The 27610-nt window shown below is 50.4% G+C and overlaps 1 protein-coding gene across 8 annotated transcripts in view; it reads left to right on the top strand.

Moving 5' to 3' along the window:
* The window catches only part of STARD8 (StAR related lipid transfer domain containing 8), a 96735-nt gene that overhangs the window by 48090 nt on the left and 21035 nt on the right, over positions 1–27610 (top strand). For 3 of the 8 annotated variants that reach the window (XM_055338845.1, XM_055338838.1, XM_055338843.1), the window contains exons 2-9: positions 17806–17877; positions 20086–20167; positions 21451–21514; positions 22972–24401; positions 24963–25136; positions 26122–26281; positions 26744–26942; positions 27337–27547. In XM_055338845.1, the coding sequence (XP_055194820.1) occupies positions 17806–17877; positions 20086–20167; positions 21451–21514; positions 22972–24401; positions 24963–25136; positions 26122–26281; positions 26744–26942; positions 27337–27547 (2392 nt within the window). The remainder of the gene's footprint in view (positions 1–17805; positions 17878–20085; positions 20168–21450; positions 21515–22971; positions 24402–24962; positions 25137–26121; positions 26282–26743; positions 26943–27336; positions 27548–27610) is intronic. The other 5 variants (XM_055338841.1, XM_055338839.1, XM_055338844.1 and 2 more) reach the window with 3 other exon arrangements.

The following is a 27610-nucleotide window of genomic DNA, read 5'->3' as shown; positions in this document are numbered from 1 at the left end:
GCTGTGTTGTGTGCTCAGTCTCCTCTTGCCCAGCCCTCCACCTTGGGAACTCACATGTCACTGGTTGCTGTCCCTGTTTACCCTGACCCTCAGGGTACTGATACAGCTAACTGGATGTTAAGTTCCTCAGGAGTGCAGGGTGATATGGGGCAAAGCACAGGGGACTGGAAGCTGGACATATGGGAGGCTTAAATCCAGGCTCCGTTGCTCCCCTTGTGACCACTCTGACTCTTGGTTTCTCCCCACTGTTTCCACCTTCCTGGATTGGATGAGGGGATCTATGGCTAATGCTTTGTACATTACCAAGTACTGTACAGATTGTCATTAAATTCAGGCCTGCCAGGTCTTATGGAGGATGTAGAGTGTAACCTCCACCTTCAGGGAGGCTATCATCAAGTATGGGGGTTCGTGGTACGAATAATGCGTGGCATACTAAGTCTTCACCTCAGCCAGCACTTTTTAAAAAAATGACTATGAAGCCTTTCAAACATATAGAAAAGTAGAGACAATTAGTGTAATAAGGCCCCACGTACTCATCACCCAACTTCAACAGCTGTTAGCTGTTGCCCAGCAGGTGGTCTGTCCTGCCAATTAACACCTCCATCTACTTCACCTTTCTTTGTTATTTTGAAACACATCCCCAGGGCAGTTTGTCAATGTATCTCTAAGTAGTTTGATGTATATCTCTAAAAGATAAGAATTTGTAAAAAATAAAAAAATAAAAAAAACCATTGTACCATTAGTCCATCTAGAACAGCCCCTTAATATCATCGAATATCCTGACAGTGTTCATAGTTCTAATCATCCTTGTCATTTTCGTTGAGGGGGCTGTTTGCCCCTGGGAGGCCTGACTAGGCAGCCATTGCTTTTGACTGAAGGGAAGGTGACTGATGGAGGGGAGGCAGTGAGTGACATTTGAGTTGAACCTTTGAAGAGAGGCCCAGGCAAAGTCAGAGCTGGATTAGGGAGCCCTAGCCCTTTATATTACAGCATTAGTCACGGTCCCCTGGACTGCAGCTCCCAGAGCTGAGGAAGCTGTGACTTGTAGAAGCTTCTTGTGGAGACTCCGTGCCTTGCTTCTCTAGCAGTAAAAGGGGTGAACTCTCCCACTTGCCTGCCCAGTCCCAGGGCCACCCAGGAGCTCGAGGTCAGCTGTCCCAAGAGAATCCCTGGGAGCCTCCTCTCCTCCTGGCCTCTCCCCTAACCACCCGCCCCCCTAGCCACTTTGGAGCAAAACAGGATGCATTCAGGATGAGCGTCTTTCCCAGCTTGTCATCTAATCACGGAGGCCCAGCTTGGAGCTTCCTCTCTCATGATAAAAACCCTCACTGTCTCCCTTTCCCCTCCACCTCAGTAAGGGTGTGCTGACTTCCTCCACATCGGGGCCAGCCCTCCTCCACCACCATGTGGAGCTGGGGGAGAGCTTCCCTCATCCATGCCTCTCTTCTCACTGCCCGAGCAGGCTGTGAGAGGGACGGAAAGGCCCCATGAGTGCTCTCCCTGGCTACAGCCTCCTGCTCTTGGCCTGTCCTTGGGAAAGGAGTGGTTCCTTTCCAACAAGCCTAGGATTCTGCCACTGCTTGGTTAATGATTGAGCCACATAATTACCACCTTGAAAAGTCACCTCTGGGAATGGCCATTAACTAACTCCCTGTCTACTTAAGGACATCGCATCTTAAACCTCACCCCGCCCCCCCCGGGGATGTTAACAAGTATTCCTTCATCTGAACTTCTGGGGCCAATTACACATCTGCCCCCTGTGTCTTGGTTTGGGCAAGCAGAAGCTGCTATTCACATTGCCAAAGGACATGCATTCACCTGGGTGGCTATTGAGAGGGTCAGGGAGTTGAGTTGCTAGGGATTCAGATGGGCAGTGGGGTCAGGGGGATCTTTAGGCACCAGAGTCAGAAGGGGCTGGGGGTGTTTCCAGGAACCCTTGACCCTCTAAGGTCAATTTGAAAGAGCGAGAAATACCCACCCAAAGGATCTGCTATTAGTGGGGCTGTGTGTGTGTGTGTGTGTGTGTGTTTTCTGTACAGCTGCCTTTCACATCAGGCAGGGACATGAGCTATCAGCCACACTGCTGCTGCTGCTGTAAGGCTAATGCCTCCATTGTGGAGGAGAAGGAGACCTTTTTCCAAGAGCCTGTATCTTGACAAGCAGTAGTAATTGGGAAGGGTCAGGCCAGGTCCAATTTGGAAAGCTCTGGACCCCAAGCAGTTTTCTGAAGTTTCAGTGAGAAGCAGCAGCATTTAGTGAACCATGTGGGCCTAATATAGAGTCAGGAGACCTGGCTTCTTCTTGTGCCTCTCTGTAGCTGCCTCTACACGAGTGACTGTAGAGAAGACATTTCCTTCCTCTGGACCTCAGTTTCCACATCTTTAAAACTGGCAGGGAAGGTGGCAGGGCTCAGTGGTCCCTTGGGTTCCATTCCAGCTGTAAAATTATGCATTCCCAGCCAAAATCTTGTATTTGTCCACAAGGCAAAGGTCATTTGGCTTTAAATTCTGCCTGGCCTGGTCACTAAATATCGTCAGTTGGCTGGTCAGGTCTGGCTCCCCAGACCTTGAAATGCCACAGCTTTGGTTTTCTTCACACATGGGCTTTTGTGTGGTTTGCTCTCTAGCCTCCCTCCCCACATTTACCTCTGTCCCAAGTGACCACCCTCTCACCCATTCAGCCACAAGTTAATGAGTGACCTGCTCTCCCTGGGCAATACCAGCCCAAGGTGCTCCTGGGATCCTGGGTCTCTGTGGGAAGTGGCCAAGGGCTTAGCCAGCCCCAGTCACTTTATGCTTTCTCCCACAATACCCTGGAGGTAGGAAGCTGGCAGAGCTCAAGGAAGAAGGGCCTTTAAAAGACACTCAGTCCAACTCTTTTTGTGAACCCAAGTATTTGTGTAGCTCCTGTTCCCCCATCTTCAGTACCTGGGAGCAGTGTTTTAGAGCAGTTGCTTCCATTCATAGAAGGTCCCAAAGTGTTTGCTTATGTTGAATTGAATGCTGTATCCCTGTGGCTTCTACAACCCTAGCTCTCGGCTCTGCCCCCCTGGGACCACCTAGCCAATGTCTGTTCTCCCTGACTTCCAGAGGTGTGAGGATGGAACCCAAGTCCCCCTGCTTCTTCTGGAGGCCAAACAGCCTCAGTTCCTCCAAGTACTTCTCCAGGGACTTGGGACCGGGCCCCTTCCCAGCCTCGTTACTGTCCTCTCTGCACATGCTACTATTTGTGGCCCTGAAAATGCAAAATGGGACTTGGGAAACCCCTCACTCTCCTGTTTATTTTTTCTCAACTGAGCTTTTTAAATAAGACTACTCTCTTATATTTTTCTGGTGACTCCAGCAGGTATCTGAACTGCCAGAGCCCTGGGCCCAGACACTTCATGCAACTCTCTGATTCATTAGTTGGGTCCAGCCAGCCCTCATGACTGAGCAAACCTTGGAGTCTGGAGCCTTCTTCTTGGCTAGGGCCTCGCACCAAGTCTGGTGAGAAGAGGTACTCACCTTTAATGAGCTGACTGCAGTATACTCTGTGGGGGCTGCCAGTGTATCCTGTTTTCCTGCCACATGCTTTCTTCCCTTGAGCTGGGGGAGGTGGAGGGAAGGGAATATTTTGAGGAGCACTGAAGCCAGAAAAGAATATGAACCATGCCCACAGTGAGTCCTAGAGGGGTGAATCAGACAGGCAGAAACACCAACTCAGCTGTTCCTCCTCTGCAGTTGATGACAATGATGAATCTTCCTATTTCTTCCCATTTCCAAGCCACTTTCACTCCCATGATTCCATTCTGTTTTCAGAGCAGCCCAGTAAGCAGTGTGATCCTTGCTGATGCCCACCTGTGGCCCAGATGGGGGAAGGCATGGGCTCTGAGGAGGGAGGATTTGGAGCCTAGGTCTCCTGATGCTCAGCCCCCCTGTTTCCCCCAAACCACATCTGGCAGCCAAGGAAGCTGGGGCTGACTCGGCAGCTTCCTCACCACAGAGGAACTTCTGCCCAGGCTGCAACTCTGTTCCCATGGTAGAGGAAGCAATCTCCAGGGTAGGCAGCCAAGGATTTCCTGTCCTTTATCTGGGGTGGCCAAAGGCTGGCCTGTCTGAGGTGTGAGATGCACACTTGTAGCCAGCTTTTCTGCTCCAAGGTCAAGTCAGGTTGGGGCTATGTGCAGGCAGCTTAGGAAGTCCTTGGTCCCAGACATCTGACCTGAGCAGCCCCCACCTGAGCATGGCTTTCTATTTTTTTTTACTTAAAGATTTTTATTTATTTATTTGACAGAGACAGAGACAGAGTGAGTGCACACAAGTGGGGGGAGTAGCAGAGGGAGAGGGAGGAGCAAGCCCCCACTGAGTGGGGAGCCCGATGTGGGGCTCAATCCCAGGACCTTGGGACCATGCCCTGAGCCTAAGGGAGACGCAACTCACTGACTCATCCAGGAGCCCCTGAGCAGGGCTTTCTAAATGTGAAAAACAAAGAGGGGCTTGTGGGAAAGAGGCCAAAGTAGAGATGAAGCAAAACACATGCTGAGTTGCATACACGGAACTTGGGGCAGGGAAGTGTTAAGATGAGGAGCAGGGGTCCTGGGGTAAACAGCACTGGGCCTCCATTTTGTCAGCTATAAAGTGGAGATATGTACCTACCTTATGGGGTTTTGAGTATTAAATCCAATAATAGAAGCAGCATTCTCACTGTTACTGTTGTTTAATGGTCCTTTCTGCTACCTTCTGTCACTTTGCTATTTTTCACAGGCCGGGGGATATGCTCAAACATGCTGCCTCCTGGGCATTAGGTCTGGACTTCTCTGTCCTTCAGATTCCACTTCCTCCAGAAAAGCTTTCCTTGGCCACACCCACCTGTAGGGAGGGATTCTTCTGGCCTCCTTGAATGGCATTTATGGCCATGATACAAACAATAATAATAGTAAATTACTCTAAATTCTTGACACATTTGAACTTACTTAGCTTCCATGATAATTCTGTAAGGTAGGTACTGCTATCATCATCCCCATTTTCCATATGAAGGAATAGGTAAGGTGAGGTTAAATGAAGAATGTACTCAAGGTCACATAGCTCGGGAATGATGGAACTGGGATCAGGACCAAGTCTACCACCACCCCCCCCTTAGCAACGGTGCCATGCCTCTCCTTCCCCCTTTCTCTGGTGCCCAGCCAAGAGGCTAGAGTGGAGGCTTGGATCTCCCTTCTGTCCCTGACTGCTTATTGTACCCACCAGTGATCAGTCACTCTTGGGCAAATAGCCCTGGCGTCCTTGCCTGCCCTCTCCCCACCAGAGTAGACAGATGGAGAAGAGAGAAAATCAAAGGGCTGGGTATCCATGCTCTAAAGCAGAGCTGCACTGTTGGAGGAGGGTTTGTAGGAGGAAGCTGGGAAGATGGTTCTGACAGCATCAGGCCTGCCTGTTTAGAACCTTGCAGCATGAGGGGTGGAGAACAGGGTGCTGTGTGGCATCAGGGAAGAAGAGACATTATTATGAACTCTTTTGACACTGAGATTTCATTATTTAGAAGGTGTGGGTGGTTAGGGGCCACTGGCAGGAGGTGGGCCGGATTGACTTTTGTGCCCCCTCCAACAGGTGTGGCCCATGCTGGTATGGGGCATGTGGAAGGGTAAGGTTTTGTCCAGAAGCTTTAGCCCTCCTACAATGTTCCCACCTCAGGGCCCTTGGGAGCTACAGACTTCCTTCCCATAGGCTGTTCCAGGTGTCAGCTCCATTTCTTTCAAGCTCCTTCTCTGCTATCTTGCCTGTAAGCAGGGGCCAGGGAGTGCTTCAGATGATGGCCTACATTAGCTTCTGCCACCCCGGGAAGTATGGGCCTGGTAGCGGCTCTGGCCAGGTGCTCCAGGGGAGTTTGGCTATTGTTTAGTTTCAGACCTTGGTGCCTAACCCAGGATCCACAGGCTAGTGGATTCAGAGAGGAGAGATCCCAGGGAGGCAACATGAGAACAAATCAATAGGATGGCTGTGGACATTTAGGTAGGCTCCTGGCTCCCATCTGTAGTCTAGTGGAAGCCACTTGACCTTTTGTAGCCTCAGTTTCCCCATTTGTGCAGTGGGCCTGCTTTGGACAGGGCTGTCCTGAAGACCACATGATATGTGGGATGGCCAAGTGTTTTCTCCATGGATGGGAAGTTACTTCAGGCAAAGAGTTCATACTGCAAAATACCTGGTGTACGTTTCTTGTATCTATAGGGCCAAGGCGACTTCTATTTAATGAAGAGTATTGTAACTTGGTGGACTTGGAAGACTCTGAATCTAGACCACCTTGATTTGTATCTTGACCTGCAACTTCCTAACTGCTGACTTTGGGCAAGTTACTCACTATCTCTGGGCCTTAGTTTTCTCATCTGTCAAATAAAAATACCCTAGCACCTAACCCCCACAAGATTGTTGTCAAGATTCAGTGATGTAAACCACATCAAAAGTACCTTGCCTGGAACAAAAACAATGACTCAGAACCCTTTGGCTGTTGTTATTATTATCATCTCATTTTATACTTGTAAAAATCTCCTGTTGTCAGTGCTATAATCATATCGCTATTTTACAGATAAGGACCCTGAAACACAGAGAAGTTAAGTCTTGCCCAGTATGATCTGTATCAAGTCTTTAGCTTAGGGCCTGGCACATAGTAAGTACTCAGTAGATATTAGTGTTTGATATTAATTATTATTCATGATTATGTTCATATCATAAGGATTATTATCAGTAATGAACATAGCCGCAGCTACGAAGTAAGTAGCAGAGCCAAGACTAAATGCCACTTCCACAGATTGCTAGCCTGTTAGTGCACCCAAAAACCTGTTTCTAGATAATACACAGCTGTTAGGTCCCCATTTTGGATTCTTCTTGCCTTCACCCCACATGGCCTAAGCCTGCACCTTTCCCCCCCCCTACTGCCCCCCACCCCCCAATGCTCAGAATCCCAGCCCTCCCTTTGGCTGCAGGGCTCAGAGAGGGTTTGTGTCCACTGGCTTTCAAAGAGGGAACAGACCCTGCCTGAAGAGGCTACTTCTCTAGGCCCATTTTCTTTCTGTAAGAGACAATTTTTTCTGGATCTCAGGGTGGGGCCAGGCTCCTTCAAGGCATTTCCTGCCTGGGAATATATATTTGGCATCAGCAAAAGGAAAAGGAAGTATGCAAGGAGTGGGGGTGGGATATAGAAGTGGTGGCACAGGGTCAAAATGGATGAGTGCCAAAACTTTGCAGGCCAAGAGAGGAAGCAGGAGATGGCGTATGTCCCTTCTCATGCAGGCCAGGATGTCCTCACAGGAGCTTGGGATAGAAGAGCTGAGTGTTCTTGAGGCTAGAGTGCCTACAGCTTTGGGCAGAGGTTATTTTCCCATTTTACATACACCTCTGGGCCTTGGTTCCTGGCCCTGTGGTTTCTGCCCTGGGGCAAGGTGTTCTGCTGGTCATCTAGTTGGCTGAGTTGCAAGTGTGCCTTCTTAGTTCTGTGTCTTTGCTATAGTGATTCCAGAGGAATGGGTGGAGTCACAGGCCAGCACACTGTTTAGTTGGAAAACAGGACTTCCTGTCTAGGTGCTGCCAGAACATTCTGTAGCCCTTACCACACTGAAGTGGGGATACTGAGACCAATAGGACCCAATGCACTGGGACTCCAGTTGAACAGGGGAGACAGTCTCAAGCGCTGCTGAGAAGGTAGTGGAAATGTATAGAGGGTCATTTAATTTAAACGAGCCATTGGCAGGTAGGGGATTAGTGAGAAGTCAGGGAAGGAAGATTTCATGAGAGGGAATGTTTGACCTCCATACCGATGAATAACAGGAGTTTGCAGCTTCAAGGCAGGCTGGGTCTAAAGTGTGGAAGGTCTCAAGTGCCATGTGGAAAGCAGTCTGGTGTGTGCCCTGGGCAGTGAGCAGTGGGGAGCCTGCTAGGCTGAGAGTAGGAGAGTGGCTAGGTCAGAGCTGGGCTCTTGTAGGAAGAAACTGGCAGGACAAGCCATTGAGAGACTAGAGGCTGGGAACTTGGAGGGCTTAAGTAATCCAGGCTTGTCCACCTAGAGCATGGCTGGGTTTGGGAAACCATGACCACTGGATGGAAAAATCGATAGAACTTGGTGACTAAATACATGAGTTGAGAGAAGGCAGAATAGGATGGCTGGTGGTTTAAGCCTGGGTGTTCAGTGCCTTGGGAGGCAGGAAAGCAGTAGAGCCAGATTGGGAAGGGAAGATGGGTTTGGTCTTGGACCCCACTGAACACCCTCACTGGAGTCTCCCAGAAGAAAATGTGCAGGAGGAAGACAGCTCCTTCTACTGAACCAGCCAGTGTGAATCACACATGCCTCCCACCCCCTCTCTGGGTCTAGGTTTTGGTGAGTGGCCATTAGAAGACAGGAAAACTGAGGCCCAGAGTTAGTGGCTTGCCGAAGGTCACCCAACAAATTCCTAGTAGAGTTAAGGCTAGAATGTAGTTCTCCTGACCTTCAATCCAATCATCTTTCCACCTGTATCATAGTGGAGAGCAGTTGCCACAGGTCTAACATCTGCCCCAGACCAGTTAGGCTGGCACCTCTTGCTTCCAGGCTGGCCACTGGAGGTGAAGGAGTAGTATATGACTTATTAAAACACCTGTCCTTCCTTTTAACCATGACCTTGTCCGTGCACTTGGGACTGGGTTGGGGGCAGGATCCCCCGAGGGCAAGAGAGCTAATGGAGTGACTGAAGCAGAGGAGGTGGAAGCTTTGACCTTCACTGTCATAGGGAAGCCCTGGGCTGGGCAAGAATGTTAACTGCCTGCTTTAAAACTGCTGTATCAAGTGCCAGCCTAGGAGACCACAGACTGGACTCTGGACCCAGATTTTCAAGCAGACCCATGAGGCCAGAGGGAGGTCTGGTTTAGCTACAGCGCCCTCATGAGCCTCCCTCACTTAAAGCTGCATACCAGATCTCAGGCTACAGTTTCATGTGGGAGAGGGGCACAGTTGGGGGTTTCTTTTATAACTTCTGAATTTATAAAAACTCTAAACTAGAATTGCCACCTATCACTGGCTGACCTGGCCCTGCCTACAAAGGCTCGACAGGATCCACAAACAAGGGACCTCCACTGAGTCGTGCATCCAGTCTTTGGCTCATCCCCCGGGACATCCTCAAGGAGGGGTGGGGATACCTGGAAGTGTAAGGTGGGCTGAGGCCCCCAGGTAAGGTAGAGGCCAGCCTCACGGTGTCACACTTCAAGTCTGGAGTCAGCCTTTCTTTTGTTGTGGGGATTGTCCTTCCTATATACTGTAGCACATTTAGCAGCATCCCCGGGCTCTACTCAACAGATACTAGTAGCACGCCTCTCCAGTTGTGATGACCAAAAATGTTTCTAGACATTGCCAAAGGTCTCCTGGGGCATAGCATCCTTGGTTGAGAATCCCTGAGGCCCTGTATCTTTGGTGTGGACATGGAGTGTTAAGAAGAGAGGGGTATTAGCATGGAGAGCCACACATGTGAACCTGCCACTAGCCAGCAAGAAGATTTAGTGGCTTCACTATAATGCCACCCAGTCCCATGGTACTGTCCCTTCCTGGGCTGTGTGCCTTGGTAGTGCCTCATTTCTGACAGACTCCAAAGGTGTTGCTTGTATGGGCCTGGGAGTTTGGCATCCAATTGTAGCTCTGGCTGAGATTGAGACTGGCATCCCAACAGGTGCAGTAGGGGCCCCAAGTCCTGCCTGTGACCTAACAAGCTAGAGGCCAGCCAATGACTAGCACTGCCAAGCTAGCTGCTTGAAATCCAACAGCCCTTGCCGTGACACCCCTCCTGTGACATTTGGAATGTGGGACGAGTGCTATTTTGGTCTTATCTCTTTCCTCTCTTTGTCCCCCACCCCTGTAAAAATCTAGTAAGAATTGTAATTACAGCTAAGAGCAGCAGTAGCAGAGAGACAAGTCTACGCAGTCTCCTGGAGGACAGGGTATTGCAGACTCCTCTGAATGTCCCATCCAAGGTCAGGAAGGGAAGTCTTGGCAGTCTTCAGATTCACAACAGCTGTTATGTATGAGCCCCTGTGAAGGCTCCTCTTCCTCTGTCCCTTGGGGGCAGGGGGCATAGCCAGACAGTCACCTGTTGCAGCATTTGTGCAAATTTGAACAAAGACCCACCTCTGAGAGATCCAAGGATGAAGGCTGGGTGGGCACATTTCTTGTGGCCTAGGCTCCTTAGATGTATCCTTATGGGAGAGTGAAAGGAGCTGCTAATAACCACTTGGGGCCAAGTAAGATACAAACCCCCTGCCAGAAAGCCAACATCTCTTTCTTAAACAGAATCCCTCTCTAGGAGTGAAGCTGGGCAAAGGAAAAGGCCTTTGCATCCACCCAGAGAAATGATGTAGGAAGCTCTTTGCCAGGACCTAGCATTTCTCAGGTATAGGAGCAGGGCTGCTCATTGCTCTCTTGCTCCTTCACTTAGGCCTAGAAGGAACATGGACCAATGATTGGAATGGGCCTGAGTCTGGCCTCTGGCTAGAATTTTTCCAGAGACCTATGCTGCGGCTCTTTCCTGGCTATGTTTGTTCAGGGCAGTGGTTCTCTATCTTGCCTGTACTTTAGGATCATCTGGAAAGTACTCAAAAACAAATGAAAACTTCCCCAGAGATTCAAATATAATTTGTCATGACTGGGGCCCAGGCACCAGAATTTTTTTTAAAGTAGGTAGAAGTGGGGTCTGGGTGGCTCTCTCATAGCCCATTGAGTGACCACAAGGCGGAAGGACTCAAGTCCCCCAAGTGTGGCATGAAGAGGGTGAGGTTGGTGAGGCCTGATCTCCCTCAACTTAGTTGCCAGTTGCCTTTTTCTTTTCCTTCTAGCTCATGCTCACTTTTTTTACAAGTAGGACGCAATCTGAACTGAGCTTTAAAGATTGTGAATGTGTGCCTACCAAGTTCAAGTAGTCTTTTTAAGTTTTATTTAAATTCCAGTTAACATACAGTGTGATATTAGTTTCAGGAGAGACAGAGAGAGAGGCCAAGTTCAAGTAGTCTTAACAAAAGTAGTGCTAATGATAACTTTCATATAGCCACTTTCAAAACCAGGCAAAACCTGACCAATTCCACACAATAACCACAGAGGAGGGCAGGAAAGTTGTTGGTCCTCACTATGTAGATCAAAATCCAAAGCTTAGGGAATGAAGCAAGTTGTCTAAAATGACTTAGGCAGTGAGTAGGGGAGCCAGCCTGATTGGAAAAATGCTCTTTCTTCAACTTAGTTATCATCTTTCAGCATTATTGCATTTCCTTGGTGGGAGACGTTGAGTACATAAACTACCCTTTTTCATAAGACGTTTCTCAGGAATAGAAGCCCTGAATTTTCTTCTCATCCCACCCTTCTCTGAAGTGAAAAAGCTCTGCACTAAGAGGATCATGGGAACGTGGCCTGCATAAGTGTAGGTGCAGATTCTGTCATTGACCTCTGAAGTCATCTGCTGCTGCTCAGCCATTTCCCTTTGACATTCCCTCCAGCAGACCTGATTTGACTCTGGAGCTTTTGAGTATGTCCTTCCCTCAATTTTTATGGCTCAGATCAGCTGGGACCCTCCCCAGGGAGAGAGTCATCTGGGCTTAAATCTCAGTGGAATTCAGCTTGTGCCAGCTGAATGCCATCCTGACCTGTCCCAGCATATCATCCTAGCCTCGGCCAGAGAATGGCCTGCGGAATATAGCAGTTGAAACTGCTGAAATCTGCATATCTGGACATATAAGCAGGATTAGGGGGTCACAGACATTCCTTTTTTTTTAATAATAAATTTATTTTTTATTGGTGTTCAATTTGCCAACTTACAGAATAACACCCAGTGCTCATCCCGTCAAGTGTCTCCTTCAGTGCCCGTCACCCATTCACCCCCACCCCCCGCCCTCCTCCCCTTCCACCACCCCTAGTTCATTTCCCAGAGTTAGGAGTCTTTATGTTCTGTCTCCCTTTCTGATATTTCCCACCCATTTCTTCTCCCTTCCCTTCTATTCCCTTTCACTATTATTTATATTCCCCAAATGAATGAGAACATATAATGTTTGTCCTTCTCCGATTGACTCATTTCACTCAGCATAATACTCTCCAGCTCCATCCACGTTGAAGCAAATGGTGGATATTCGTTGTTTCTAATGGCTGAGGAATATTCCATTGTATACATAGACCACAGCTTCCTTATCCATTCATCTTTCGATGGACACTGAGGCTCCTTCCACAGTTTGGCTATTGTGGACATGGCTGCTATAAACATTGGGGTGCAGGTGTCTCGGCGTTTCATTGCATCTGTATCTTTGGGGTAAATCCCCAGCAGTGCAAGTGCTGGGTCATAGGGCAGGTCTATTTTTAACTCTTTGAGGAACCTCCACACAGCTTTCCACAGTGGCTGTACCGGCTCACATTCCCACCAACAGTGTAAGAGGGTTCCCCTTTCTCCACATCCTCTCCAACATTTGTTGTTTCCTGCCTTGTTAATTTTCCCCATTCTCACTGGTGTGAGGTGGTATCTCATTGTGGTTTTGATTTGTATTTCCCTGATGGCAAGTGATGCAGAGCATTTTCTCATGTGCGTGTTGGCCATGTCTATGTCTTCCTCGTCACAGACATTCCTATATCACTTGCCTTAGCCTGCCCAGTGTCACTCTCCTGCCAGGCACATAAGACAATCCTCAGTCTGGGACACCTGTGCCCCAGCCTCAGATGAGTGGACTCAACTGGGAATGAGTGGTCACTTCTGGCCCCAGGCTGGGGCGGGTGGGAGGGATGAGCACAAAGCACTTTAGCTTTAGCTTTTAGTTTATGCTAAGTGAAATAAGTCCTTAATCACCAAGTCATATGTCTGATTGCTCCATCTGGGAGGGAGTCTCAGGGCCTCCCAGCCCTCCATGAGGTGCTGTATTGTTGGGATATGGTGTCCCTGACATTCTGTTGGGTAATAACCCATTACATTTTCCAGATTCCTGCCAGAGAGTCCTTGCTGGGGATTCAGTCCGCGGGCTTGCTTCAAACTCCTTGACTTCTTTGTCTTTTTGGAGCTATTGTGGCCTCTTTGCGACTTCTGCCTCCTAACAAACCTCTCTTTCCAGAGCCATTTATCTGCGAATTTGACAGTAATGTGGCTGCAGCAACTTTCCAGAGTCAAAAGAAAATGCTCGCTGGGCCTTTTTTCTGTTTGTTCTGTTTTCTTGGGACCCTTCAATTAGTGCTTATACTGTGTCAGGGGCTTTTTTTCCTCTCCAGTATTTTATTTAATGCTCTCAGTAGCTATTTCAAGTAGACTCTATTACCTCCATTTTAAAGAGGGGGAAACTGAGTCTTTCTTATAGAGGTTAAATAACTTGCCCAAAGCCAGAGAGCTAGTGACTGGCAGCACCAGTATTTCAACTCAGGCTTGTAACTCCACTATATCAGAAGGGAAGAAAAAATTTGGGGGGCATGGAGTTGGTTCCTTTGAGTCTAAACCCTTTGTTTACCTGGCATCTGAGGGCAAGTAGCATAATGCAATGGAAAACAGAACTGGACAGGAAATTAAAAAATCAGGGTCATACACAAAGAGACATTTCTCCAAAGAAGTCATACCGATGGCCAGCCAATGCATGAAAAGGTGCTCATCATCACTTACCATCAGGAAAGTGCAAACCAAAACTACAGTGAGGTATCACTTCACCTATTAGGAAGGCTAAAGTCAACGATACAAGAAGCAACAGGTGTTGGCAAGGATATGGAGAAAATGGAAACTTCCTGCACTGTTGGTGGGAATATAAACCTTTGCAGCCACTGTGGAAAACAGTGTGGAGGTCCCTCAAAAAGTTAAAAATAGAACTACCCTATGACCCAGCAGTTTCACTATTGGGTATTTACCCAAAGAATACAACAACACTAATTCAAAGGGATACATGCAATGTCTATAGCAACGTTATTTACAATAGGGAAGATATGGAAGCAGCCCAAGTGTCCTTCCACTAATGAATGGATAAAGAAAATGTGGTACACACACACACACACACACACACAATCAAAATGGAATATAACTCAGCCATAAATAGGAATGAAATCTTGCCATTTGAAATAACATAGATGAAGCTTGAGAGTTTATGCTAAGTGAAATAAGTCCGATAAAGACAATTTAGGAAACAAAACAAATGAGCAAAGGGAGAGACAGAGAGAGAGAGAGAGAGAGAGAGAGAGAGAGAGAGAGAGAGGACACACGAGCAAGAAACAGACTCTTAATTATAGGCAGAAATTGCTGGTTACCAGAGGGGAAGTGGGGGGGGGATGGATGAAATAGGGGATGGGGATAAAGGAGGGCACTTGTTGTGATGAGCCTTGGGTGATATATGGAAGTGTTGAATCACTATATTGTATATCTGAAACTAAAATAACTATGTTAAGTAAATGGAATTAAAAACTTAAAGGAAAATAAAAGATCACGGTCATAGTCTCATCTGTGCCACATAACCCTGTAGGAGTTGAAGAATTCCCTTGGGTCTCAGTGTGTTCCATACTGTAGAATTTTTAAAGTGCTAATTTGGAGAGCCCTACCACAGACCAATTAAATCAGCCTCTGAGGATTGGGCCCCAGGAAATTGGGATTTTTAAGCTTCCTAGCTGATTTTCTTTTTTTTTAATAATAAATTTTATTTTTTATTGGTGTTCAATTTGCCAACATACAGAATAACACCCAGTGCTCATCCCGTTAAGTGCCCCCCCTCAGTGCCCGTCAGCCATTCACCCCCCACCCCCCGCCCTCCTCCCCTTCCACCACCCCTACCTAGATCGTTTCCCAGAGTTAGGAGTCTTTATGTTCTGTCTCCCTTTCTGATATTTCCCACACATTTCTTCTCCCTTCCCTTCTATTCCCTTTCACTGTTATTTATATTCCCCAAATGAATGAGAACATACAATGTTTGTCCTTCTCCAATTGACTCATTTCACTCCCTAGCTGATTTTCATGTGTATCCAAGGGTGAGAATCTTTGAGCTAGGGTATATAGGTGAGTGCTTCTCAGACTTTAATGTGCATGCAAATCAACTCAGGATCTACTTAAATGTAAATTCTGATTCAGTAGGTCTGGTATTCTGCATTTCTTTCTTTTTTAAAAAAAATTTATTCATTCATGGGGGGGGGGCACACAGGCAGAGGGAGAAGCAGGCTCCATGCAGGGAGCCCAACGTGGGACTCGATCCCTGGTCTCCAGGATCAGGCCCTGGGCTGAAGGCGGCACTAAACTGCTGAGCCATCAGGGCTGCCCTGCATTTCTAACAAGGTCCCTGGTGATATCCATGCTGCTGGCCCAGGGATCACGCTTAGAAAAGCAGGGGGCTGGAGGGTCTAGGTGGCAGTGAGAGAACTTGTCCACCCAAGTGAACTGCTTTCCTTCCCAACAACCCTAACTAGGGCCACTGCCAAGCATGAGAGGAGCAGGTAGCTCGCCACTCTCCCATGGGCTCTGCCTCTGTGGCTCAGGTAGATGGTGCAGATATTTAAGATGTAGGACTTTATTACTGCACTTGCCCACCTCCTTCAGGCTTCAAAAGGAGCTTGGGAATAATGGGCAGGCAGGTGGCTCTATCATTCCTTTTGCTCTTTGTTCTGCATCTAGCCATGAATGACTGAGGGCTGTGATGGACTTTGAGGGTATGTTCTTGGCATGCAAGATGATCCATGGGGATTGGCTTCCCTGCCTGAGGTGCCCATACTAGACTCATGGCCCTTTAGGGTTCTCTGTTTCCTTCTGTGCCTGTCTCTCTGGAAACCCACCAGGTCCCCACTTTGGTACTTTCTCTTTGTCCTAATGATGGGATAGCAGAGCTGGCTGCTGGAAGGGGCTTTGAGGCTGGAGAGGGGCCTTCTCCTGGGAGTGTCGGACAGTCAGGAAACAGGAAGGTGGTTGTAGCAGCTGGCTCAGGTGTCCTAACAGCAAAACCACGTCCCTCAAATGCTTCCTGGGCTGACATGAAGTCCCTTCCAGCAGCTCTTGTCACAGTTCTCCCAGACCACCTCTTGCCTAGAGACCTCGTATCCTCTCCCAGGCCTGCATTGCCCCCTGCCAGGGGGTCTGAGCTACTGTTGGCTGAGCTCTGTGGGAACAAACACTTACCAGGACCTCCCAGAAATCCTGATGATTCCTTGATCTTTGTCATAGGTTAGAAAGTTGCAGTAACCAAAAACCCATGCGCATACAGATTCAGGTGCATGCACAGACTGAAGGGCCTGTCTGTGTGTGTGTTCAGGTGCACCATCCCATGAGCAGACTTGGCTACAGCTGTGTGCAGAGGCAACTGCTGGGGTGGCACTGACCTGATGTGCTCACTCTGGGAAATGCAGAGATGTTCATCCTGCCCCACTCCTGTTTGCCCCCAAAACCCTCAGGGGCTCCAGAGCCTTCTCTTCCCCCTCCCCTGAAATCTTCATCAGTGTATGACCCTTGAGAGGCCTATTGGTTTTTTTTGGACTAACTTCTACCTTCCTGCACTCTTCCCTCCCTTGTCTCCCCACCTGGCATCCTCTCAAATACCATTTTGTCTTTTAACTTCTCAGGCCCAGCTGCTAGGATCTCATCCTGGATTTCCCTGTGGGAGAGCACTGGAGAGAAAGAGCTCTTCCTGTCTTCAGAGAAACCTCACAAGTCTCCTTGGAGTTCTCTGGTCATAGGTGCCAAGGAAATCAAGGAGATGTTGGGTGCTTGGCTTTGTGGCCAGAGTAGCTCTGCTGAGCCAGCAGTCTCCTCTACCCCCCAACCCCACAGTGCCTGGTCCCATAGTCCTAGCCCCACTGCTCTCTGGCAGCACGTGGGTACGAAATAAATTGCTGCCTGGGCAGTCCTAGGGCTTTGCTAATGGCATTCAGCCTACGTTGGCCTCCTGTAGTCCAGCTGCCTGCCTCCACTGAGGATGGCAGGGGTGCTGGGCATTCCCAGAGCAGAGATGAGAGGCTAACCCAACCAGTGTCCTCCAAGATTCCCACAGGTCCATGTTGTGTCATCATGACAGTCAGCACTGGATTATACTGCATAGGCCTAGCTACAGGGGAGCACTGGAGCAGTCCTGGGAGGTTCCCTGGGGAGGGAGGGCTGGAAATCGATGAATGATAGGGGAGAGTGAGCACTGGGGAATCTGCCACCTCAGAAGCATAAGGAGTCCTGAGTAAGAGTCAGCTTGAGCTTGGACTCTGGCCCCAGCACTGCTACCTTGGTCAACCGTGAGACTGTGGGCAAGTCCTTCCTTTCTGAGCCTGTGTGGAGATCCATAAAACATAGTAAAACCTTATTCACAGCCTATTACTTGTGTTAAGTGAGACTTGGTTATCAAAGGGCTAGGGAATGTTAGGCATGATGGTGGGAAAGATAATGATAATTGCTGAACATTTTGTATCCCTAGCTGGACTAGGATGGTCTACCCAGGGCCATGGAAAGGGATCTTTCTCCCACAGGAGGGGAGGGTGAAGGCACAGCTCTGGCTTCATCCCTCAGTAGTATTCCTTGACTCCATTCCTGGGAGTTGCTGCTGGTGGGTTCTTGGGTGCCCAAGAACACTTGGGCAGGGGTGGGAGAGTGAGAGGGGTGTTGAGACCAGCAGGGAGTAAGGTTCAAAAAAGGTGTGCCAGGATATACATAGGGTAGGGTTTGGGGAACTGAAGGTGAATCCTAGCTGGCTGTGATATGCAACAAATATGCCAGCCCCTTCCCTGCTTTCCTTGCCATTTCCAGATCACGAGAACTAGAGGTGCTTCTCTGCCAGAGGTGAGGCAGTGTACACCCAGGGTGGCTCAGTGCCAGCACCTAACTAACCCTGTTTCTCCACCTGTTTCTTTCCCTCTGTTTTGTGTTAGAAGTTGAGGCCAAAAGAGCATGTAAGTGGCTCCAAGCAACAGGATTCCCTCAGTATGCTCAACTTTTTGAAGGTAAGACTACTCAGTCGCTTCCCCTTCCCTACCCTGAAATTTGCCTCATCCCTCTGTTTTTCATCTCTAAAATGGGGCACTCAGATCCTCTTTCCAACCACACAAGAAACTGTGTACCTTGGCCCCCTGCTCCTATAGTGACAGCATCATCTCTACTGGGTCATTCTCATCAGCTCTCATCAGCTCTGGTGTCACTCTTCTACTAAAGTGCCTTGTCTTGGCCAAGGCCCCTGCACTGTACCACTTGTGAGGATGCCATGTGTCTAGGTACAATGAGGAGGGTGCATCCTGGTGATCCTGACTTCATCTCAACTTCCCCATGGCCTCATTTCTCTGTTTCCCTTCATTTTTCTCTTTTTTCTTTAGAGTGGTTTATATTTACTGTTTCCCCTTTCCCTCTTCTTCTCACACCTCCCCACTGTACTCTGTCTTTGCCGCCACTTTGCCAAGAAAACAGTCCTTGTCCAGATCACCAGTGACCTTCATGTGATCAAATCCAGTGGCCATTCCCTAGTCTTTACTTCATGTCTCAACAGAATTCATGCAGGTGGCCACTCCCTTCAGCTTCTGGAACACTCACCTCTCTTGGCTGTCTCTCTCTGGATGCTGTTTTCTGTCTTCTTAGAGAAGACTCTGCTCTCTCAAACTGCTATCTAAATGTTGGGGTAGCCCAGAGTTCAGTCTTGGTCCCTTTTTCATCTCAACACTTATTTCCCAGGAAAGCCCTCTCCAAGTACCAATTCTGGTGATTCCCAAATATCTCCCTGCCAGACCTTATTCCCAAGCTCCAGGTTCATCTATTCAACCACCAGTTGCATATCTCCTCATCTGTCGGGTAGGCATCTCAAATTGAACAGATCTAAATCCACCTCCTGAGGGCACCACCATCCCCTTGAGCCCCGCATTCAGAAATCATCCTTGATTCCTCTTTCCTTTCTGAAAGTCCCTTGTCCCTGCACACTGTATCCTGGACTGATCCACTTCCTAGCACCTCCACTACCACCTCCTGTGTAAACTGCCATCTCCACTCACCTGCCACCTTAGCATACCAGCCTCCTTCCTACACTCCCTCCTATGCTCTTCCATGTACAGTGAACCTCGGGCCTCACTCTCATTTCTTTGCTCGGTCGGTCCTCCGCTTGGTTTCCCCAGCATTCTCAGAATGAGGTAAGTTCCTATGTTTTGTTCCGGCTGGCAAGACTACATCACCTGACCACGTCTGTTGACTCCTCTTCTGTTTGCTCACGGCATTCCAGGCTCCTTTCTACCACTTGCTCACACCATGTCCTTTCCTTCCTCAGAGTCTTAGTGTCAGTCCTGCCTGGAATTGTCTTCCCAGGCTCCTGGCCCAGCCAGCCCTGTCTTATTCTGCAGGACTCTGCTCAGAAGTCATCACCTTGGAAAGGCCTCCGCTAACCACATGTCTACGAGTGGCCCCCACCCCACCAGCCTCTTTTTATCCTATCACCCTGGCTACTGCCTTCCATGGCATTCAGGACAGTATTGTCTTATTCCACATGTGCTTTATTGTCTGTTGTTCTCCTAAGAGTGTAAACTCCATGAAGGGATCCTTTTTATCTCATTCACTGCTGAATCCCGAGCACCTGGCACAAAGTAGGTGATCAGTTAATATGAGGTGCATGAGAAAATGGGTTTGTTTCACCAGCAAGCCAGAGAGGGGTGGGATTTCCTGGCTTCTCTGTCCTCTTAGCCCACTCCTTCTTCTCTCCCCTCCCCTTCCTGCATTCCAGGGAGTGGACCCTGCCGTTTTGAGTGGTAGGAGGAAATGAGGTATTGTTTGGCTGCCCACTGTCCTCTGTTCTCACTCTTGCCCCACTCCCTTCACTGCACCTCAGGGAGGAGGTTCCCTGTCTGAGTAGCCCAGGATTCAAAGGGGACTGAGGGGCACCAAGCTTGGCTCTTGGCAGCTGCCCAAGGCCTCAGGCCTGCCATCTCCCGGGGACCTGTCTTATCATTCGGTCCTCTCATCCAGCTCAGCCCTCCTTTCCCTCAACCCTGGACTCGCCTCCAGTGGTCAACCCGAGCTCCTGGAGCCCCTCCTTTTACTCTAGGCCTGCTCCTTCTGCTCAGCTTTTTTGCCTTCCTGCCTCCTCTCTCCCTGGCCTCCCCTTTCCAACTCAAGGGCTGCCGGCGCTGAGTTTCTGACCTACCTCCCTCGACTTACCTTGGCTTTTCTCTGCCATACAGAAGGTCTGTTTCCCCTGGATATTGGCTCTGTGAAGAAGGACCACAGTTTTCTGGATGAGGACTCTTTGGGGGCCCTGTGCAGGTAGGGACCACTGAGGGCAAGACCTGGGAGGTCAGGGCCTGGGCTGGGGCTTCCCGGTAGAAAGAAATAATCCCTTGTCCACACCAGCAGAAGAGGCCCAACCTGGTACACTGCTCATCTGTTGCAGTCACACTGCTCTCTGTGTCTCAGTCTGTGTCTCTGACACCTCACCACTCAGACACTCTAGCTAGAGGACCAAGATCTGGCCTTGCGTCTTTTTCCCCCTTCAGTTAGATTCCCAGAGGAATCTGACTGGTCCCCTCTCTGCTTACACTGCTTTGGGCCTTGTCTCAAGCCAAACCACGACTTTTTGGATACATCACAGTGGCCCACTAACTGGCCTTCCTGCCTGTCCCCTTCTCACCCTGATCCAGCCTTTTTACAGCCACCAGATTCAGCTTCCAAGCAGGCACACCTCTACTTGGAGTGTACAACTGCCTGCAGAGAAAAGTAAAGCTATTTTAGCTCGAGGCACTCTTGTGGTCTGGCTTTGACTGGCCTTATCAGCCTCAGTTTCCCCCATCACACTGGTGGTGGTCTGTTTGCTGACCGTTACCCTCTCTACCCTGTCACGGCCTCTTGTGGAAGCCTGGGAGAGGAGCCCCTGTTTTTACCTCCTCCAGAATCTCACTTCTGGGATGCCTGGGTGGCTCAGTGGTTGAGCATCTGCCATCGGCTCAGGGCATGATCCCAGGGTCCAGGGATCGAGTCCCACATCAGGCTCCCTTCAAGGAGCCTGCTTCTCCCTCTGCCTATGTCTCTGCCTCTCTCTGTGTCTCTCATGAATAAATAAAATCTTAAAAAAAAGAAGAAGAATCCCACTTCTGTCCTCCAGGAAGCCTTCTCTGACTGCCTAATGTCCCTTCACCGAAGTTCCTTGTCCTACTCTCTGTGTGCCTTCTGTGCTTCTGTCTGTGTCTCTGACACCTCACCACTCAGGCACTCTAGCTAGAGGGCCAAGATCTGGCCTTGAGTCTTTTTCCCCCTTCAGTTAGATTCCCAAAGGAATCTAACTGGTCCCCTCTCTGCTTACACCGTTCTTGACCTTGCCCCATCTCTGTAGTGGTTTATTCCACATATACAAGCTCCCAGAGGATGGAGGCCATAATCTCCCTAGCACCATGTCTGGCACTGAAACCGTTATGAACACTGGGTCTTGGGAGACATTTTGATGGCTTGGGCATGTGACCTTAGTGGGGGGCATCTTGGGGCTGTCTTGGTAGGTAATGCCCTGTAGGCTTTGGTTGGGACTCTTAGGTGAGCGCTGCTTTCTTTCCTTACAGGAGGCTGATGACCTTGAACAACTGTGCCTCGATGAAACTGGAAATTCACTATCAATGCAAGCAGGTGAGTCATGGCAAGGGTGGGGGTCTTGTGGCACTGCGCTGAACCCAGAGCATACACAGTTTCCTTGCAAAACTCGCTTCGGTTTTCTGGGAGTCTGGGGTGTACAGAGTAATGCCTTGCTCCAGTGTGGGAATGAGGTGTAAGGGGTTCTGCCAGGTTCTGGCAAGCATAGCCTGGAGGTTGGATGACAACAAGTACCCTGGCCCATCCTCACCCACCACCCTCAGCACACCTCTCCCCTACTGAGTTTACCAATAACTTGACCTAGTGGTGGCCCTTCCTCGGGGAAATTTCTCTGCCTCCACTACCTGCTTCGTGATGGCAATAATTCCTTGACTATAAGCAGAGACAGAATAATGCAGTGGAAAAATCATGGCCTATACGATCTTAGGAGTCAAGATCCCCAACTGTGTCCCTATGAGGTTTTGTACCCCTGAGCCCCATTTTCCCCACCTCTACACTGATTTGGAGGGGGACATTAATAGCTTCATGAGGCCTTTCTGACTCTGCCAATCTGGGATTGCAGAAACCGAGAAGACTCTTAGTCTCCATGTAGCCCTGGAATGCTAGCGTGATGACCTCATCCTTCCATAGGGCCAGGCTTTGTGGATTTCTTCTGGGCCTTTCTCCACCAGAAGTCTGGAGCCAGGAGGGGCAGCTAGGCTGCCAGAGCCCTGGTCTGGGAAGCAGGAAGCCCCTGGAACCTGGTCCCACCTCTGCCACCGACTTCTCAGTGGCCTTGAGCCAGTCTATTCCCCTCTCTAGGCCTTGGTTTCCCTACATTGCAAAATAGAAAATTAGAAAATCTAAAATCTCCTTCCAGTTCTGGCATTCTGTGATTCTAATCTAAGACAATAGCCTAGAGACTTGGGAGGCTGCTGAGCACAGGAGGTCAGAACACCTAGATTCTTTTTTTTTTAATTTTTATTTATTTATGATAGTCACACACACACACACACACACACACAGAGAGAGAGAGAGAGGCAGAGACACAGGCAGAGGGAGAAGCAGGCTCCATGCACCGGGAGCCCGACGTGGGACTCGATCTGGGTCTCCAGGATCGCGCCCTGGGCCAAAGGCAGGCGCTAAACCGCTGCGCCACCCAGGGATCCCAGAACACCTAGATTCTAATGATGGTTCTGTCAATGACTTGCTACGTGACACTGTATGACCTTAGGCAAGTGGCTTCTCATTTGTGGGTCTGGGTTTCACTATCTGTGAAATAAGGAGGGATTAGATGAATGAGATGACTAGTACTATCTGTCTGGGCTCCGTCTCAGACTCCTGGCTTATTCTGGTACTCCCAGAGCCAGCTCCGCATCTAGGACATGTCCTCAGTCAGAAAGTGGGGCCCTTTACCTCATTGTTACTCCAAGAGTTTGGAGGCAGAGAGTGGAATACAAACAAGGACTTGTGGACTAGACTTCTCTAACCTGACCCCGTGGCTCCCTCCCCAGAATGAAGACTCAGAAGAAGAAGAGCAGTGTACCATCAGCAACCACTGGGCCTTCCAGCAAGAAAGTAAATGCTGGTCTCATGTGGACTCCTCTGACCTGCTGGCCCCACCAAGCCCTGGCCTGCCAGTGACCTCCAGCTGTGAGAGCGTCCTCACTGAGCTTAGCACCACTTCCCTGCCAGCCATCACTGTAAGCCTATCGCCAGAGCCGGAGCCAATGGAGCTGCCCACGCCCTGCCACGTTCTCAGCCTGAGTAACCAGCCCCTCCTTAGCCCCACCCAGGGCCATGAGGGTCCCCGGGACAAAGCCAAGAAGCGCCATTCTCGTAGCTTCCTTAAGCATCTTGATTCTCTGAGGTGGAAGGAAAAGGGTGGCAGTCGGCAAGCTGGGCCCGACCGTGGCCCAGCCACCTTAGAGAAGGCCATTAAAGCCTCCTCTTTTCGTAGTCACCGTGGCTTCCTCTCAGCTGGATTCTACAGAGCCAAGAATAGGGCAGCAGCCTCAGCCAGCAACAGTGGCACCGAGACTCCAAGGGCCTGGGAGGCCTGGCCTGTGGCCATGTTTCGGCACCCTCAGCAGGTGCACCGGGGTGACTGCCTCGTGCACGTGCCCAGGGACCACAAACCAGGCACATTCCCTCGCTCTCTGTCTATTGAGAGCCTGTTCCCCGAGGATGGACACTGCCTGGCAGATTGGCAGCCAGGTAGACCCTGGGGTTGCGAAGGGCACCGGGGCTCCTGTGGCTCCACGGGCAGCCATGCCAGCATCTATGACAACATGTCTGAGCTGTACCCATCTGAGCCAGTACTGGTCAGGGCTAAAGCTGAAGATGAGGAAGGTACAGGCAGCTATGCCCACCTAGATGACATCCTCCAGCATGTATGGGGACTGCAGCAACGGGTAGAGCTCTGGTCTCAGGCCATCTACCCAGACCTGCGGACTAGAGATAAGGAAAAGGAAGAAGAGGAAGAAGAGGAGGAGATTGCTTCGTCAGTAGAAATAGCCACAGTTGAGGTTGGAGGGCAGGCTGAGACTCTGACCCAGATAGAGGCTCCAGCCTGCAGAGAGTCCTCAGCCCCAGACCAGGCTGATGTTCAGCCAGTAATCCCAGCTCAGGTTGAGTATCAGGCTCAGGCTGAGCCCCTGGCCCAGGCCCAGGCCCAGGCCCAGGTTGAGGCCGAGGCCCTAGACCTGGGCCAAGGTCATGGGCAGGAGGTGAATTCAGGTGGGGAACCCACCTCGGCCTACAGCGTATCTGTGGAAGAAGGACACTCCATTTCTGACACTGTGGCCTCCTCCAGTGAACTGGACAGTAGTGGAAACTCCATGAACGAGGCTGAGGTCATGGGCTCGCCAGCTGGACTTCAAGCATCCAGACTACGTGAACGACGGGATTCAGGCGTTGGGGCCTCACTTAGCAGACCCTGCAGGTGGGAGTTTTGTGTAGGGGTGGGGACATCTCTCTCTCTGTCTCTCCCCCTCCTTCATCGTCCTTCTCTTCCTTCCCCTCTCTCCCCACACAACTAAGTCTCTCAAGCCAATTTCTTAGTCCTGAGGCCTAGGGGCAGGTTCTTGATTGCCTCCAGGTTAAGTTCAGGGTCTGCCTCTACTATGGCCTTGAGCAAATTCTGGCTCCTCTTCGGGCCTTGGTTTCCCCACGTGTAAACCAAAGATATTAGAGGAGGTGGTCTCTGGATCCACAGCTTTGCCATTCTGGGTTCTCGGATCAGCCCCTCCATTGGGGCTGCTCGTTGGCAATAGATGGGCCTCAGCTCTGGCCACCCTCTCTGACAACAGCTTGGCCACTGGGCAGCCCTGGAGACTAATATGAGGTTTTTCCACCATCGGGCCCAGTAGCAAGGCTGACTGCTCACATCTCTCTGCATTTGCTTTCTTTTGGGGAGAATAAAGGAACCAGAAGAGCTCAACATTTCCTAAGGTTTACTCCAAACCTGCTCCTCTGGCCTTCTCTGCTCCTCACCTTTCACCAGGAAGCTCCGCTGGCACAGCTTCCAGAACTCCCACCGGCCCAGCCTCAATTCAGAGTCACTGGAGATCAACTGGCAGTTTGCTAGCCAGATCCACCTCCTGCATAAGGGCTCACTGCTGCGGCTCACTGCCTTCATGGAGAAATACACTGTGCCACACAAACCAGGGTGGGTCTGGTGAGTGCTCCTGGGCCATAGTGGGTGGGGAGCTTCTCACCCAGGCCTTGGTTCCCTTCCTGTCTCCACTCCAGGACCCTGGGGGGGGGGTCAGCCCCAGAAGGTAGGTATAAGCAGGAGGAGCCCAGAAGCCAAGTAGTGCTAGGTTGGGCCAGGAAGCTGGAGAGGCCATGTCCTGAGAGGTCAGCATGGCTTGCATATGTCTGTGGGGGATGCTCATGGGACACATGTGAGTATGTGTGCCATATGTGAGGAGGAGTGGGAGTGGGGTACCATAGGTCCTTGAGCAGTACCGTCTCCATCCCAACCTCCAGGCTGCCACCAGTGAGATTGTCTTAAAAGGCAGCCTTGGTTGCTGCTCTCCTGATAGACACCCTTCAGTGCCACCACCAGCCTGCCCCACACCAGGGCCAAAGAAGGTCCAGCTTCCTCCCCATCATGATCCATTCATGTTCTGGTCCTGCCCCAGCTGTTGGTTTCTTTAGCCTGCCACTCTAAAGCAAGGCCACTGTAGAGCCCAGCAAATTTGTTGCCCTTCCCTGAATGTGCCATACTCTTTGTTCTGCCTCTTTGCCTTTGTGCTGTTCTCTCTGCCTGGAATGCCTTTTCCCCATTTCTCCTCTGGGACAACACCTACCTATCCTTCAAGAGCCTGCTGAATTTCCACATCCTCCCTGAAGCCTTCTCTGATCCACTAGGGATAATTCCCCTTCCTCATGGGTCTTCCCCTAAGTTCTTGCTTGGTCCACTCCTGACCACATATGTTGTCATTGCCTGTAACCGCCAACTGAGAGCTCCCTGTATTCTTGTGTGACTCCCTAGGGCCCGGCCCAGAGCAGGTGCTCAAGGAATGTTGACTCTGGAGATGTGGTGTGTTTCTTACCCCCATCACCCCTGCCTGAGACCCCCAAGACTGCAGAGTCTCCAAGCTGCGTCTGAGCCTATCCCATACCCCTCACAGAACTCTTGTCACTCCCCCAAACAGGTCAGTGCCCAAGTTCATGAAAAGGAATAAGACTCCGGACTACCGAGGCCAGCAGGTGTTTGGGGTGCCACCCCTTATCCATGTGCAGCGCACAGGCCAGCCACTGCCACAGAGCATTCAGCAAGCCATGCGCTACCTGCGCAGCCAGTGCCTGGACCAGGTGAGCCCTGCTGAGGAATACAGATGGCACTGGGGAAGAAATCCAGGGCTGAGGAATTGGGGAGCTGCGAGGACCTCTCTGACCCACTGGAGACCTTTCTGAGCCTTAGGAAGGCCCTGCAAGCATGGAGGTGAAGCTCCCCTCTGCTGGGCTCTCTGCCAGCTTCTTTCTAGCCCAGGCACCATAGGCCCCATCTTTAGGAGCCTACCTTAGCCTAGGTCACTCTTTTCCTACTCGTTTCCATTGAAGCCATCTGTCCCCTTGACCCTGGGGCTATAAAAACCCTTCTCTTTGGTCTTGCCATCTTTCTCCTTCCCTGCCTAGCAGGAAGCCTGCCAGGCTTAGAAGTCTCTGGGGTGGCCTATACTACTGACACCCAGTCCGGGGCTGGCCTCATAACATTCCTCCCCACCCCACCCCTGTCCTGCATGTCTTCGTCTGTCCCTTCCCTGCCTGGGCCAGGTGGGCATCTTCCGCAAGTCTGGGGTGAAGTCCAGGATCCAGAACCTGCGGCAAATGAATGAGGCCAACCCAGACCATGTTTGCTACGAGGGCCAGTCGGCCTATGATGTGGCAGACCTGCTGAAGCAGTATTTCCGGGACCTACCGGAGCCTATCTTTACCAGCAAGCTCACGACCACTTTCCTGCAGATCTACCAGCGTGAGTCACCCACACTGATCCCCGACAACCTGCCCCATTCTCAATCTCCCTGCATTCCTGGGGCTTGTGAGAGATGAACCTGGTGCTCACTGGAAGATTTGCTATCCAGAGTTGGAAAGGCCCTTGGAGGGAGACCACACTCCATTCCCCAAACCCGTCATATGGAAAGATAGACTGAGGCCCCGAGGAAAGGCAGGCGCCTACTTAAGATTATATGGTACATGAGAGTGGGGCTGAGTCCAGTACCTAGAGACCTCCCAGAGCCCATCTTTACCCTTTCCTCTCACTGACCTCCTTTGGGACCCCTGTGCCCTCTGCATTCCTAGAAGCAGGAGACTTGCTGCCAGAAGCTCTAGGGGAATAAAAAAGCCGTTCTTCCATTCCTTCCTCACAGTCCTCCCCAAGGATCAGTGGTTGGCAGCAGCTCAGGCTGCCACCTTGCTGCTCCCGGATGAGAACCGAGAGGTCCTACAGACTCTGCTCTACTTCCTAAGTGACATTGCCTCTGCTGAAGAAAACCAGATGACAGCTGGCAACCTAGCTGTGTGTCTGGCACCTTCCATCTTCCATCTCAACGTCTCTAAGAAGGATAGCCCCTCTCCGAGGTGAAACAGGGCAGGATATGGCAAGACCAGGCAGGGAGGGTTTGGGTTCCCCTTGGACTGTGG

The sequence above is a fragment of the Nyctereutes procyonoides genome, unplaced genomic scaffold (genome assembly GCF_905146905.1).
Source record: "Nyctereutes procyonoides isolate TBG_1078 unplaced genomic scaffold, NYPRO_anot_genome, whole genome shotgun sequence".
In the NCBI taxonomy this organism is placed as follows: Eukaryota; Metazoa; Chordata; class Mammalia; order Carnivora; family Canidae; genus Nyctereutes; species Nyctereutes procyonoides.
This window is presented reverse-complemented; position numbering and strand designations above follow the sequence as displayed.